General features: G+C 38.0%; 1 protein-coding gene across 1 annotated transcript in view; it reads left to right on the top strand.

Moving 5' to 3' along the window:
• The window catches only part of COL19A1 (collagen type XIX alpha 1 chain), a gene marked incomplete at both ends in the record, with an annotated part of 189,375 nt that overhangs the window by 125,366 nt on the left and 47,367 nt on the right, over window positions 1–16,642 (top strand). Inside the window, 2 exons of the mRNA XM_084260981.1 lie at window positions 1,513–1,566; window positions 12,705–12,758. Coding sequence (XP_084117107.1) covers window positions 1,513–1,566; window positions 12,705–12,758 — 108 coding nt within the window. The remainder of the gene's footprint in view (window positions 1–1,512; window positions 1,567–12,704; window positions 12,759–16,642) is intronic.

Here is a 16,642-nt window from a genome sequence, read left to right as displayed (position 1 = left end):
GAATTTGGCACTCCAAATATGCTGAGGTGGTGTTTTTTTCCACGCTGCCCTTAAAACACACTGACTGACTGAGGACCTTCATAAAACTGCGGTGACAGTGTGCATGTTATGTGTCAGAACCTGGTGCATGAAACACATCCCCACAACCCTTGTTCGGTTCTTTCTTCCAAATTGAAGGGCTCTAAATCCTTACCCCCTGCTTCTCAGGGGAGTCCCTGACATCTTAGCAAGAGGTTACTCTGGTGAGCTGCTGGGAGTGAGGAGGAAGGGTTTTCCATCCTTACTGTCATCATCATGTACCTCCTCAGCATAGATCAAAATTAATGGCCAGCAGAGCGTGAGAGTGGTTTCCTACAGATCAAGGCTTTCACCTGTAAAGAGCCAAGCTGAGATTTCACTTTCTGTTCCTTAGGTTATTTCTGCAGCTTGTGTGAGATCACCATTTAACAAAACACACAGGCAAGCTTAAAAGTAGGGGCCATAGCTTACAAAAACGCCCTTATGTATTAGTTGTGAGCTGTCAGAAAGCATTTTAATTTTTTATCTTCTTATGCCAAGTTTTCAGCAGATCTCCCCCTAATGCTTTGTGTTTGCCATATGCAAGGGGAAAAAATTAGTCTTGATGGATATAATACTTTTTTCTTTTTTTTTTTTTTTTTTGCCACCACACCTAGATATTAGTTGCTCTCAGCTGTTGTTTCTAAAAAATGTGCATCAGATTTCAGCTTGGCAATAAAGATGTAAATGACTGTAAATGAATTCCATCTTTTATGTTGATATTCATTTAAAAAAAAAAAGAAAGAACAAACAGAATCAACAAAACCCATATGTGAAAACAGGAGTTGTTCAATCCTACTCTGTACGAAAAAATTGTAATGGTTACATGTGCATATTTTTTTAGAATCTGAGTAGAAAGTTTCCCATTAACTTTAGTTGACTTTTATGGACCTTAAGTTTTAATGCAAATGATTTTGCATGTGTATTATATGCACAGATGGTAGTCATTGCACGAGGAAGGTGAATTGTTTTTGCAAATAAATCTCTGACTTTTTTTCCTTGTTATCACATCCTGGAGAAAAAGGTGTATGAGTATTTGTAAATTGGGTTATATTGCACATAGGTACTTAATGTGCAAGTCAGGGTGATACTGCAGCACAGCTTAACATCCCAAGCTCTGGGATATTTGGTTAAAATATAATTTTTTTTATACCTCATCAAAATGCTCCATTTATAGCCCTATCAATGTGCACTAACATATGAAATGTAGTTTTAAAATGTGACAGTAAATGTTACAGTGATGCGATTATAGTTTGCAATTATTATTAAAAACAGTCCTAAAACTACTCAGTTTTGCAATGACTGATACAGAGTATTCACTTCAGATAGTCGTTGAATTTTACTTATAAACAAGGCAATAAATCTTTTCTTAAACAAAATTCTTATTCCAAAGCAGTCACAAGCTGTAGTTATTTATAAATGTGTGTTGTTTTTTGTTGTGTTTTTTTTCCCCAGGGAAGACGAGGCAAACCAGGCCTCCCAGGAAAACCAGGGCCACCGGGACCTCCTGTGAGTACTTAAGAGTAAGAATGGGAAATTTTTAGTCTGTCCTGGAACTTTATTATCGTTTTTATAGCAACTTACCTGATCACAAAAACTGTTGAGAACAGTTGATCTGTGTTTACTGTGCTGTATCAAACAGCTACTATTGCTAGCCTTTTGATGCGGCAGAGATAAAAGAACTGGGTCCACAAAAACAAGGGACAACATAGGAGGGAAAGAACAAGATGCAAACTTGAGCAGAGGAAGCAGAAATTGCCTGGTATTTCAAAGAAAGACTGGCCATGTATGCTAAATGTGAATACTGTGCATTCATTCACTTTGCAAAATGCGTGATGCTCTGTGGAAGATGGGATAATTTCTGTCTCAGAGGGGTAATTTGAAAGATGAAGGACTGTGTGAAGCATGTGCCAACTGTCTGAATGGTGGGGAGGATTATACCCAGCACTGGAATTATCATTCAGCTGTAGTTCAAATGAGTTTACTGAAGAATTAAAAAGATTAAGAAATACATGACTCTGTGAAAGGATTTGCAATATGAAGAGCTAAAAGGTTTGGCTCAGATGTAAGAGGTTTGGGATTTAGGTTAGGGGGTGGTTTAAGTGATACATGCTTTCAAATTTGAAATCAAGCATGGATATATGTTAGTCTAGAATGAATGTATCCTTCCTTTGGTAGAGGTCATATTTGTAAAATTCCCTATATATTGTGTTGCAAACCTGCTGTCAACCACAAATACAAAACAGCTATTTGTGGATTAGGTAAACTTCCACTGCATCAGTCTGAATATCAAAAAAGGATTTTGTAATTCCTCGTTCTGCTTACCTGAAATAGGTAAAACCCAATAGTTAATACTTCAGAACATTTAATTCATACACTTCAACCTCACTGCAGGGGAAAACTTGTCTTATTTGAGAAAAAAGAGTAATGCATGAAATACAATCACTAAAATGAAACAGATGCCACATGTACTCATCTACACACAAAACAAACAAAAAAAACCCCAACACTGTGTAAATCCTGTAAGTATTTTTTCCCTTTTTTCCTTGCAAAACATATTCAGAAGGAGGAGTCAATGATGGAGTTCATTTAACCTGCATAAAACAAAATAGTTAAAAATCACACTCTCTCCCTCTTCTCCCCTGCACATTAAAGCCTTGCATATTTGAGGCTTTTGTACAGTTTGGACTTCCTAATACTGAAAGGGTACTGCAGACTGCAGGAGTCCAAACAGAGGAAAGGAGTGATGCAGAATCTTTTTTAATACAAATGCCAAATGCCAAAAATGACCTTTCAAAAAAAAAAAAAAGAAACCAACCAAAAAATGGCAAACCATAGCAGAGGTCAGTGTTAGACCTAATCTACTTAGCTTTTAGTGAACCAATGAAGAGCTGTTTCTCCATTACAGGTTTCTGCCATCACAGATTTGCTGGCAGGTCAGGCTTGTGAAGATGTATGAACCTTGACAGACATACCAGAAATCTTGAGTGGAAGCTAAATTGCACTTTTATTACTGAGAACTATTTCAGATTTTTTGTAGAGAAATGGAAATCTCAGCTTTGTCAGCATGGCAGTGTCTGTTCTAGGAGCTCTGTATGGGGACTCTAGCATAGCACTACATATCAGAAAAGCATTCCTTAAGCACTCATGGACTAAATACCAGTTAAAAGTGTTCGTTCCTGGTATAACTATCTTGACTAGAGCTACACCAACGTCTTATGTTCATTTTCCAAGGAAGAATTTAACACACAGAAAGAGCATGCTCTAAAAGCAGTAATGCCTGTTAATGTGCATTGGCATTATATCCACGTTTAAAGTGCTACAGCTTGTACATACCAAAAAGACTTTAATGTGATCCATCTTTCTTCCTCTCTTTTCCAAGGTTCAAGCCATATTAAATTTTGCTATATTGCACTTCCAGTTACCCCATCTCTTCTAATAGCAAGTAGTGGCAGCTTCCTTGTGCACATGGATATATTGTCAGCCTGCCCTTTGGCCTTTCCAAAGTGCAGCAGAACTATCACACCTGCAGGGTGATCACTGCTATACGTTTGGCATATAGAGAGCACAAAGTGTTGAACAGATTGATTGAACATGTAAAAATTAGACTCTGTTCTGCAGCAAAAATGGTGCTTGGTGTTTCAGAAGAGTGTGAAATTTGTCTTTGAGAAAAAGGAGATTCAGTCATTGTTTGGGTAACTACAGTACATGCACTGTGTGTTTGAAAGAAACAAATTCACCTAATTTATTTATCGTTTTATGCCATGGCATTAAGTGTGTAATTCAGACATCAAAACAGCCAGGTGTTCAGTAATGACAAAAAAAACTGTGAGAAGGTAAGTTCTGCCTCCTTGTGGAAGAAGTTGAAGGGTGTACAGTACTCAGGGGATTTGGGATAAATGACAGTCCTAAAAAAGTGTGTGCAGGGAGGGATTATGAGACCACATTCCAAATAGTCGAAAGGGCTTTAAATTGGACAGAACTATGTGGTGTGAGTTCTGATTAATTAAAATAGATTTTTTTTTGCCTATTTCTTGCATGGTGGCATTTAAGACTTTTCTTTCCCTAACCGAATTTCTGAGGACTTTTTTTTTTCATTAAAATTGTATGTAGTGAGTTTCTAGTCCCTTAACATCATCTGCACATCTTTGGTGTCAGAAACATAGATTGATTGACAACTGGTGGTGAAACTACTTGGTTAAAGTGGGACTCGATATGGATCTTCTTCTAGATATCCTTTCTTTTGTGTCATTTTTTTCCTGTTGGAACAAATCCTGTGTCCACAAAAGGCAAGGACTCAATGAGGATTTTTATTGATGGGTTACAAAAATATTTCTGTAAGCATACCCAGATGATGATCCTCCTTGGAGTATTTTTCTTTAAAGTTAATTAAATATGATAGACTTTTAAAGTGTTCTGTTATTCCCTTCTGGTTCAGGAATCGTGGTTTGCATCTTTGCTGTCTGGTTTTGTTTTTGAGTACTGTTTTCTTTCAATACTGGAGGGTTGAGATGTGTGCTTACACTTGTCTCGCTCCAGCAGGTAACAATTTATGCTGAAAACAAGGCATGCAAACGTGTTGAGTAGAACAGCAGCTCCCTCTAGTGCTTTTTGATCCCTTCCCCCTTTTAGAGAGCCTACAGAGCAGTTGAAAACTTCTGTTAATACGCTATTCATTTCAGTCTCAGAAGCATTCTGAAAATTAGGATAGTGAAATAGAAATCTCTGTACCTTTCAAATGTTTTTCATACATTTTATCACTTGCATTTTCTTCTAAAGTCTTCTGAAAGAGATGCTGTCTCTGTCACATCCAGTTATCCTGCTCCACTTGGCTCTTCACTAAAATAGAAATGTCAATTTTATGAAACAAAAAGAAATACGATAGCAGCATGTTGTGGGGTTGTAGGTACGGTATTTTGGTCAGACTTCAGAACTAAACTGATAGCCTTCTGCTGTCATAGCTGCTAACAACAATGTCTACAGGACTTAGTGATGCAGAAGGGGTTACCAGCAGCCCATGGATTATTTTGGGTGAGCCCAATGCACTGGCATTCTAGCTCCTGCACCACTTCTTTTTCAGTGCATAGAAGCAAATTTACAGAAGGTGCCTGAACTTAGTATTTATATGCTGTTGACCTGAGGATGTACAGGCCCAGTCCTGCAGTCTTATGCAAAATGTTTTTCTGGTCTTGGGTTGTAGAATTACTACCTGCCCAGTTTTGTGCAGAGTTTTGTTAGGAGGAGATAATTTCTTTTGGTACTTTTCCTTCTTAGAAAATAGCTGCATGAAATCTGGCAGTGTTTTACATATTATGGTCAGTTGTAGAAGGTGTTGGGGTGGGGGGGTTGGTTCTATATTGTTTTTACATAAATCAGCAGCCAGGTATTTCTATTTATATAGGTAGGCTAGAGGACAGAAATAGGAGGTTTACTGGTTTCTATAATAAGGGTTAAATTTATCTTTTCTGTCCAAATTGTCTCTGTCTCTACTGGAAATGTTATGACAGGAAAAATGTCATTTTTCAGTAGTTCCCATTTTAGCAGGACATGGAATTGTTTTTAAAATAAAGAGTGCCAAGCTAGAGTCATGCTACAGTCTTCCACCAGTCTAACAGCATTCTTTGGGGTAAGTCTGTGTATGACTTCTCCTTGCTGTTGCTGTTTGGCAGAGGAGAACTGCAATCAGCACTGTTTTTAAAGGTAGGAAACATGAGGCCTACCTGATGAGGCCATCTTGTCCAAGAGGTTGTCTGTGGCCAAGAAAGGAAAGAAACTTTGGGTCTGCTAAATTATAGCTTAGTAAACTACAAACATGATTATTCATCCTCTTAAATCCGCTGTTTTCTACCAACATGTACAAAGTTACTGTTTGCAACCAGAACAGACTTACTTCACAACTGCCACAGCCCTTGAAGCTCCCCGTTCAGTTCATCATTTACCTTTACATGACTAAACTTTATATCTTTTATTTTCGCGACTATTCTTGTTTGGAAGATTAGCTTACTCTTAAATTCCTAAGTTTAAATAAGGTTTAGTTTTTGTTTGTCTTGCATGTAAAGCAGTGGAGAAATTCACAGATCACCTGAATTTCTTCATTTAATTCCGTACACTTTTGGTCTCTTATGATTCAGAATATATGTCAGTGCCACCAAACTAGTTATCTTAAGTAGCCAGCAGTTTGCCTTGAAAATCTCATTTCCTCTGCCTCAGGAAATGCTGTCATTTCTCTACCAATATTTTGAAAGCAGAGGAATGTTATCATTTAATTACGATAAACAGAAAATTAAGGCAATGATAAGTGAAAAGTGTCAGTAGCATTTCTTTTAGCTGCTTTTAGAAGAATATTGGAAATGCTTACATGGTGGGATGGGAATGGCTGGCAGGGGCTGGTCATATTGGTTGTCTCTGTGCATTTATTTTTTTAAAACCCATATCAAAATGTAATTTATTTAATGTATTCTATTGTGGCAGACATTATGCCTTCATTCTTTATTCTTTCCATTTGCTCTTTGGAATAGTTGCATGATGTTGCAAATCTGCACTGATGAGTTTCCCGATTTTTTTTACATTAGAGTAATCAGAAAAACAGTATTTTATTTTAATGGGCAGGAACAGATCAGAAATAGATGGATAAAGTGATTACACTGGGTCACTTGCAGTGCTGTGTTCTCTGAAATGGCCTGTGCTTCAGATGCAAGCAGTGCTATTTACTTGTTACACATTTTACTGCATGGACTGTGAGATTGGGTAGACTTTTTCAGTTAAGGAAGAAAAATATATTATAGACATCAGTAATTTCACAGTTTGGAGCTATTTCCTTTCAAGCACCTGTGTTTCTATTCCTGCCTTGTCTATAGAAACAACATCTGAACCCTGTTTGTAATTGTGGAAAACAATCAGGACACATTTTCAGTTCTTTTCTTATTCATACAACTGTCTTGTCTGTGTGCTTCACGTCTCTCAATTACACAACTTGATATTAAAAAAGAAAAAGGAAACCCCACTCAAGTGAGCTTCTAAGTGACAGATGTGCAAAATTCTCATTCAAAAGCTAGAAACTGCATGTACAATAAGTCTTGGGCTCCTTTTAATTTCATTGCTTCTCAGCTTGCAAGCCAACACTGCTGGTTGTTTTTTTGTCTGTAGAGACTTCGGAGTGGATTATGCAGCTATATTAACAGAGAGAAACAATGTGGAGGGGAAGAGAGAGACTATAGAATTCAGGAAAATACCCTTGAACACAAGTATTTGCTGTTGTACATTCATTAATTTAACTGTAAAAAGATAAAATTTAAAAATTTATGTCAGTTTTTGAAAATGGAATGACTAAAACAATAGAAGTTGTTTGCCTCAACGCAAAGACAGCGACATGGTCAAGAATGCAATCTAAATGCCTTAGGTTCCCTTTGACTGCCTTAGTCACAAGACAGTTCTGGGAGTTTTTGAGGTTGTGTCAGTCTTTCAAAACCATTATATTTAAAAGGCTTTCCATTTTTGTCAAAGATTAGTTATTTGATGTATAAATAATACCTGAAAAGCCAGTGTTGGTGGCAGATAAAGCATTCAGTCCTTCCTGTGTTGTGGAAGTCCTGGAGTTTCATTTGTGGAAAAACAGTAAAAAAGATAACATGGTAGCAAATGAGAAGGGAGAACAAATTCTTATTTTTGATTGCTTGTGTAATTACAGAATCCTGGAAGGACTCTCTATTCAAGGATTTGTAGGATTACAGTATTGAAGTTGAAACATTTAATAAGAAGGTTCAGTTCCAATTCTGGATTGCCATCTTTAAGAAGGCTATCAAAGTAAAAATTCTACCATTAACTTATGATATCAGAGTTGAGAGATCATCTCAGTCAAAACATCATGACTATATTTATCTTATTTTTCAGTATAAATTTCAAGTGGCAGTTCACTTCCAGAAATTATGGCCTTGTGTATCTCTTCTGATTTGGGAAGTGAGGCACCTGAGATGTTTCATGTGTCTTCCAAATCTTCCTAATGTCTCCTAACTTTTAAATACCACTAGCTTTCTATAACAGTGTAATTGCAGTAAAATACATAGGTTCATATGTATTTCATATGATTTAATATATCATTTTTATATGATCTCATAATTGCTAGCCCTTGTTCTTGTGGGGGACTTTTACCAGATGTCCACTGAAAATACACTACAGCTAAGAGGAAAAAGTCTAGAGGTTCTAGGAAGGTAACTTCAGGTAATACACATGGTGAAAGAGTCAACTAGGAAATGTACCCAACTGGACCCATTGTTTGCAAGCAGAGAAGGATGTGTGGGCTGGAGGTCATCTTGGGCATAGTCAATGTGAAATTATAGAGTTTTTAGTTCTTGAATGAGGGGTGTCAGCAGAACTGTCACCTTGGACTTCCACAGGGCAGACTTCAGCCTGTTTAAGACACCAGTTGACAGAGTCCCTTGGGAGGCAGTCCTGAAGGGCAAAGGGGTCCTGAAAGGCTGGACACTCTTCAAGTAAAAAGAGTGCAGGAGCAACCTATCCCCATGTGCTGAAAGAAAGTCTGGTGGAGAAAACAGCCATCCTGGCTGAACAGAGAGCATTATCTGGAACTCAGGGTAAAAGGGAGAATTTATGGACTTTGGAAGAAGGGGCAAGCAAATTAGGAAGACCACAAGGATGTCATGAGATTGTGCAGGGAAAAAATTACAGGGACCAAAGCCGACTAGAATGTAATCTGGCTTCTGCCATAAAAGACAGAAATATTTCTATAAATATTTCTCAACAAAAGGAGGGCTAAGGAAAATCTCCATTCTTTATTGGACATGAGGAGAAAAATAGTGACAAAGGATGAAGGAAGGGCTGAGGTACTTCATGCTTTCATGCCTCGATCTTTAGCAGTAAGACCAATTCTACTCTGGGTATCCAGTCCCCTGAGCTGGAAGGGGATGGGGAGCGGAATGAAACACCCATAATCCAAGGGGAAATGGTTAGAGACCTCCTACACCACTTAGACATGCACAAGTCTATGGCGCCAAATGAGATCTACCCAAGACTACCAAGGGAGCTGGTAGGAGTGCTCACCAATTTCCATCATTTATCAGCAGTCCTGGCCAACTGGGGAGGTCCCAGTTGACAGGAAGTTATCGAATGTGACACCCATCTACATGAAGGGCCAGGAGGATCTGGGCAGCTGCAGACCTGTCAATCTGACCTTGGTGCCAAGGAAGGTTATGGACAAGATCAACTTGAGTGCTACCACATGGCACACACACAACACAGGCAGGTGATCAAGCTCAGTCAGCATGACTTCATTAAAGGCAGGTCCTGCTTGACTGACTTGATCTCCTTCTATGACGAGGTGACCTACTTAGTGGATGAGGGAAAGGCTATGAATGTGGTCTACCTGGACTTTAGTAAAGGCTTTGATACCATTTTCTTCAACATTCTCCTGGAGATACTGGCTACTTTTGGCTTGGATGCATGTGCACTTTTCTGAGGAAAAAACTGGCTGAAGAGCCAGACCCAAGATTTGTGATGAATGGAGTTAAATCTAGTTGGCAGCCAGTCACAAGTGGCCTCCCCCAGGGCTCAGCAGTGGGGCCAGATCTCTTTAATATCTTTCTAGTTTTGTTTAATAACTTCATCAATGATCTGGACAAGGGAATCAAGTGAACCCTCAATAAGTTTGCAGAGGATGCCAAGTTGCGGGAGAATGTTGGTCTGCTTCAGGGTTGGAAGGTTCTGTCAAGGGACAGGATGCATCAATGGCCTAAGGCCAACTGAATGAGGTTCAACAAGGTTCAGTGCCAGGTCCTGCACTTGAACCACATCAACCCGATACGGCACAACAGACATGGCGAAGAGTGGCTGGAAAGCTGCCTGGTAGAAAAGGACTTGGGGGTATTTGTTGATAGCCAGCTGAATATGAGCCAGCAGTGTGCCCAGGTGGCCAAGAAGGCCAATATCATCCTGGCTTCTATCAGAAACTACAGCCAGCAGGAGTAGGGAAGTGATCCTTCCCCTGTACTCAGTGCTGGTCAGGCCATATGTGGAGTACTGTGTTCAGTTTTGGGTGCCTCACTACAAGAAGGACATCAAGATGCTTGAGCATGTACAGAAAAGGGCTACAAAGCTGGTGAAAGGCTTAGAAGACAGATATTAGGAGGAGCAGCTGAGGGAGCTGGGATTGTTTAGCCCAGAAAAAAGGCTGCCAAGGGGACACCTCATCGCTCTCCACAACAATCTGAAAGGAGGTTGTTGCCAGGTGGGTGTTGGTCTTTTGTGATAGGACAAGAGCTAATGGCCTCAAATTTTGCCAGGGGAGGTTTAGATTGGATATTAGGAAAGATTTCTTCACAGAAAGGGTTGTCAATCATTGAAATAGGCTGCCCAGGAAAGTGGTTGAGTCACCATCCCTGGAGGTATTTAAAAGATGCAGATGTGGTGGTTAGGGACATGTCATAGTAGGTTAACAGTTGGACTTGATCATCTTAAAGGTCTTTTCCAACCTGAAAAATTCTGTGATTCTGATTTCATGATCACGCCTCAGGACACACCTATCTTGTTTGGGTATGCTCTAGTAATTTTCTGCCAGGTCTTACTGATCTATCCATCAGTTTTAATAACTTTTGCCTATTTTACTTTAATTTGGTTTTACCATCTTCATACTTTTTTATACCTTCAGACTCCATTGGAACTTTGTGGTTGACTGTTCTTTTATTAGCTAGTTTCGATCAAATTGAAATTTTCTCCCCAAGGAAGTAGTATGTTTAATCAAAATCATGGTTCTGTTTCTCATCTTTTTCAAGTTCAGCACCTCAAGGGAAGTACCTTTACTGGTAAGGAGCACCATCAAGTTTTCACAGAATGATCTTCTACGTGTGGGAAAACTGTGGCTTTGCCATCCTATACTTTCCTACAGAGCAGATGCATCTTGCCAGAGAAGGCTTTGCTGTCAGAATGCAAATCATGACCTACCTCGTTTAAATGCTTTGTCAGATCACTTCAAAATATGATTACATAGGAGCCAAAAGATACCACAGGACTTTAGCATCTTCTATACACATGTGAAATTATCAGATATGAAGAATGCCACCTGTGACAGAATAATTGCTGTTCCTCTCATCATCTTTCTCCCTGAATTGCCTGATGGTTTACTAAGCAACATCTCTTAAGTAGTTTATAGTTGAGGTCCTCCTTAGAAAAGTATAGTAACTGGTTATGTAGTTTATATTTACCCAGAATACATAGAATTTTGTTATTTGGCTTGGATCCCTAATCAAAATCAGTGGATAGAAGACTTGGCAATTTTTCTAGGATTACTTTGGAGTTTTGCTACTGTACTGCTATGAATTTGACAGCAGTTCTTGTTATGAAAGTCTTAACCAGTTGAAAACAATAGTATTTTCATCTTGACCAGTTTGTATCTTGGGTGAGAAGTGATTTTGTTCCCTGACTTCCTGTAATAGTTTTCCAGGTCCATTAGCATGCAAGTGGGAGAAAGTTTCTATAGGTTCTTCTGCTGAAAGTGTGGAAACCTGTTTTCTTGTTACACTGCATAACACCAGAGTATTTCTGTCATAAGTGCAATGTATGTGCAATAACAGTGCCCATAAAACAATTAACTAACACCTTACACAGAAATCAAAATTTGTGAATTAAACTCTTGAATAATCTCTGACTGATAAATAACCTCCAATTTTTTGAGGAACAGCCCTTTTCAAAGCTGAATGGAATTCAATTTTGGTGCATGTATGCCAGCTATGCTTTCTCCACTAACACAGAATTTACAGAGGGTAAACTATAATTATAAAAGCTCCAAAGGAGAGCAATTGTCTTTGTGCCCTGCCTCTGATAAATGCAGGTCATTCAGACCAAGTGACTTCACTGTATTTATTGTAATTTTATTAATGCAGTCAGATGTTTCTTATAGTTCATATTGCATGATGTGACAATTTGAACTTAGAGATACTATGCTAATTTTAAAATTTAACGGAGTTTTAGTTCAAGATCCTGACAGAACTTCTTTGTGTTCTGCCTGATTTACAACACTTATAAATCTCAGTGAGGACCTGGTCAAAAGCAGATTGCATCTAAAAGTGTTTTATTTTTCCTAAGCACATGCTTTTTAATCTCTCCACACTAAGATTGCATTTCCATAGGAACTTCCTTCTCAGCTGTTGAAATTCTTGATGGAAGGTGTGTCTTTAAACATAATTTTGCAGTGGTAATAAAACTAGGAACTTAGTCTTCTGGAGATTTCTGGCATTCCTCAATTTCTGTAATCTAAGCTAAAAATCTGTTTACTCACACTCTGAGCTGCTTCTACATCTTGTGCTTTGAATTAGTGGAAAGAGTTTTAAAATGCTGCAGAACAAAGATGTCCCTCACCAGAAGAATGTTACATTAAAATTGATATGGATGTCACCTTTGCCTTCTCTGACAGACCATTACACTCCAAAAGAAGTTGCCAGTTTTCAAAACTCAGGGATTTAGAAAGAGTCACCTTCTCCTCTGTGCCTGAAAGAAGACATAATGAATTTACAGAAAATAGTTTACTGTATAATCAAGTAAAAATCTAAACCTTTTTACATATCCACTGCTCTTACAGGTATGTAAATATAACATTAGTTAAATTAAAATTACCTTCTGATGCATGTTTTTCCACATAGGGTCCTCCTGGACTGAAAGGAATTCTGGATGCATTGAACAACCATTATAATGAGGTACGGAGATTTTATATAGTGTCTGTGTGTGTGTGTTCATGATTAAGTGTCTGAGGAATAAATGACCACAGTTTTGATCTCTGTAAAGCACGTTCCAAATTAATCCAAAAGGTAGATTCTTCCCTGTCCCCTTTCTCCATCCCTGTTACAGACTCATTCCACATTCTGATCACATACCTACTGTGTCATCTATCCTGCTGCCACGTGTCTTACCTCCCATCCATCATGTATTTTTGCCTGGTATAACTCAAAATGGAGATGGCTGGTTAGAGTAAAGCACACCATTTCTGAACCTAATTGTTCTAAACAGTACTTGACATTTTTTTCTTTCCTGACCCTCTCTGTCATGATCCGAAGAATAGAACACAAAGGCAAAGAGGCATCATTTTAAAAGAACTGCTAGCAATCCATGAGAATCATCCTGATGTTTCTATAAAAGACTAATAAAAATATTGACTTAATTACATATGCTCCTTCACCTGCAAGTACTTCATAGAAAAAAGTTAAAATTGTGTGGGACAGTGTTCCATATGACTGAGCTTTTAAATTCTTACCAGAAATTTTTCAAATCATTGAAGCGATGGTTGTGTCTGCCATTGCAAGGGATGTAATTTAAAGATCACAAAAGTTTTCTTATAAGGTGACAAAGTGAATATGTAACTTCTCTGATAAGAAAATCGTATGTAATTCAAAGATGGGTGAAGCACTATTACAGATGTATTTGCTTTATGTAAAGGTTACTGTGTGTTTCATGCCTTAAGTCATACAGGTCAAATCTGGAAGACATTAATCTCTTAATATTGAAATACAGAACTATAAAGAACAGGTGAATTCAGGATCTTTTTCTTATAGAGCATGCCCTGATGAATACTAAAATGTTTTTATGAGGAGGGATTCTGGAGCTGAATTCATGTCAAACATTTTTCTAGTTATTTTCACCAGTGAAGTTATTTCTTTGATATTTAGTCCATTCCAAATCAGTATTTCACCTTATAACATGCATTGTTCCCTCCATCAATGCCATATTTATTGTAATTCATTCCCCACCTCTGGACTGTTAATTCCTTTTAGCTTGATGATCCCCTTAAAGGTTAATTCTGCAGAAAGAAATACAAACAGTGGTGATCTCCAGGAACTGGCAAACATCTGTCTCCAAAAGTCATGTTTTGTTTCATTGTAGGCTCTAAGAGTTCCCAAGGTGTCTTATATTCCTAATTAACAATATTCTGGAAAAATGTAGACCAGCTGCTCTGTGTCTGTACATTAATCATCTTTTAAATCCTGTACAGCTTACCAGCTTTCTTCTTCCTTCAGCTGTCTAGTTGGAAGATTTTTAATGACTCTGTCATGAGCAATTAACTCTTTAACAAAGAAGTGCTGCTTGGTTTTAGATGAGAAAGAAGATGACTTTCTGATTGAAGTAGTATGTTCTAAATATGCAAACTTTCTGTAGCTACATGTTCATACCTTCCTAGCAGCAGCATAAGGCTCCAGTTGCTAACTGCAAACATATCAGTTTCTCTACATTTTGTGATGGGAATGGTATATTCCTATCAAGGGCAAGGAAAAGACATCAAAGACAAGGACAGCTTGTCTGCTTTGCCACTGATTATTCATTTAGGCCCCAGTAACTTTCCTTTTTTTCCCCACACTACTACACAGTATGACATGTGCTGATTTTGTTCGGTGCATCTTGGAAGTACCAAGCAACCTTTAACATTCCAGTATATAACTTGCAGCATGCCTTGATTATTTGCATTTGTAAGATGATATTTCAGTGATGCTCTGTGGTTGTTGAGATTCCTTACACCACAGGAAAGGGTCTTGTCATTTTCCAACACTGAAATGTATGTTTTCAAAGATCTCACAAGGTCTTCTTCCAGTCTGTGTTTTTATAGTTTTCAACTATGACCACATTTTTGTTGCTATAGAGATACTTCTTTTTTCTTCCCTGAGGGAATTAGTATAGCTTCTTTGAATTGGTGGTTCTGGGAATCATAAGAAACTGTTCTCCCTCTCTTCTGAGATTTTAAGACCCATCGTAATTAATAATGTCTTTTTTTTCTATAGTTTCTCTGTTTCTTAGCAGATTATTTGCAATTCTTCTGATTTCTGTGTCTTGTCAATGAGTAGTTGTAATTGCACAATGTATTTATATAATTTGTTGCAACCAAGCTTTTTCTGGCTCAGTATCAATCATGTTATCATATAAGGAGGCTAGAGAGCAAGTGTCTAAAGGCAAAATTCATTTGATCCATGCATACAGTGAAAGAGAGCACTATAAATACAATTGCTGATTGCAGCAGCAAATCATGCTGAATGGCAAACCAAGAATGGCAGCAGCCTTTGTTTAATGATGGTGAGGGGAACCTGCTGAAGATCAGTAGTATCATTGATCCTTGATGGGGTGGGAGACTAGACTGGAATGTTTCATCCCTCATCTTTTTTACTTTGAGCCTGTTCTTGCAAGGCTTGTGACTATTTTTTATATTCCTTCTTGTTATGTCCTTTTTGCTCTCAGTGTAAATTAGACGCTTTGCATGTGTTCGAGACGTGCATTTTGTTCTCTTTGTTATGACAGGAAACCTGTTCTGCCCTTCTCTGTAGGTTACATTCCTTGGGTGACTAGTAAATGACGCCTCATGATTTGTGTTTATACACTCTCAGTTCTCTGTTATCATCCTTTGCCAGGGCATTCAAGGCCTTTGCTTGTCATATTTTTACTTACCAATTTCCCATACATAGATATAAGGTCACTTCTGTCAAACCTGCTTCTAAACATCTTTAGAAAGGGCACACAGATCTGCTTAATCTAAAATGTTCTCAGAGATGTAAAAATAAAAATGAAGCCACAACACAAAGAAATTGAAACTACATCACAATCCTCTTACGAAATTTCAATTTCAAAATCATTATTGATACATAATAGTATAGATTATTCTTGAACATTTTTTATTACTTATCCAAGAATTTTCTCAGCCGAGTACTCATCAAGACTCAGTCCCTTCTTGGGTATTTGCATCTTATTCTGGAGCTGATTTTGATAATTAGGGTAGTAACAGTGAGGATGACTCCTCAGGACATTAACATTTATAAAATAATCATTAATGTTATTCAGGTTATCTTTGGTTATGAACTTTTGAAAAATACCAACAGAGTATAATTGGCACTTTTATTCATCATGATGTTTTTCCCATTTTAGAGATAAAGAAACTAGATCATGTCAAGGGGAGTTGGCTTGTTCAGGGTTCCCAGTCAGCTCGTTGGCAGATGTTTTAGGACTTGGACTCCTTGGGTCCACACTCAAGCTTATGTCTCAGGGTCATTGGTTTTGCTGCTTTCTCCATTGTTGTTAAAAGAACACATGTTCCCCTTAGGGCATCTGAGTGAGGCATGGCTTTGTGAAGAGGAAACCATTTGTGTTGTATTTTATTGTGTCTATACCTTGTACAGAAGAACAAATAGATGCAGTGAAATAATACCCAAGCATGTATACAACCTGTCTTTGAGGGGCAGTGCGAGGAGCCTGTTGATCATATTCCTTCCCTCTGCCCCTGTTTCACTGCTGAAGACTTTAATTAGTTCTGGTTTATGTTTCATGCTGCTCGAGTAAAAAGCTGGTATTTTTGTCATAGGAAAGAAGTGATTATCATTGTTCTTTTCTAACACACTTGAGAAATTACTGAAATAGTGAGTTAAGAAAAAACATTAGAGATTTGTATAGCAATATTCAACATAGACATTTCCCTTTTATTCTTTTGTTCGTCTTCTGCTTGTCTGACCGGAGTATGAATGCATGACAAAGGATGTGCTGCTGCAGTACATTACTTAGATGTACTGCGTTGGCATTTAGTATCCTTTTTTAGTAATAAATATTGACTTCT

The sequence above is a fragment of the Gallinula chloropus genome (assembly GCF_964237585.1).
Source record: "Gallinula chloropus genome assembly, chromosome: 3".
NCBI classification, from domain to species: Eukaryota; Metazoa; Chordata; class Aves; order Gruiformes; family Rallidae; genus Gallinula; species Gallinula chloropus.
This window is presented reverse-complemented; position numbering and strand designations above follow the sequence as displayed.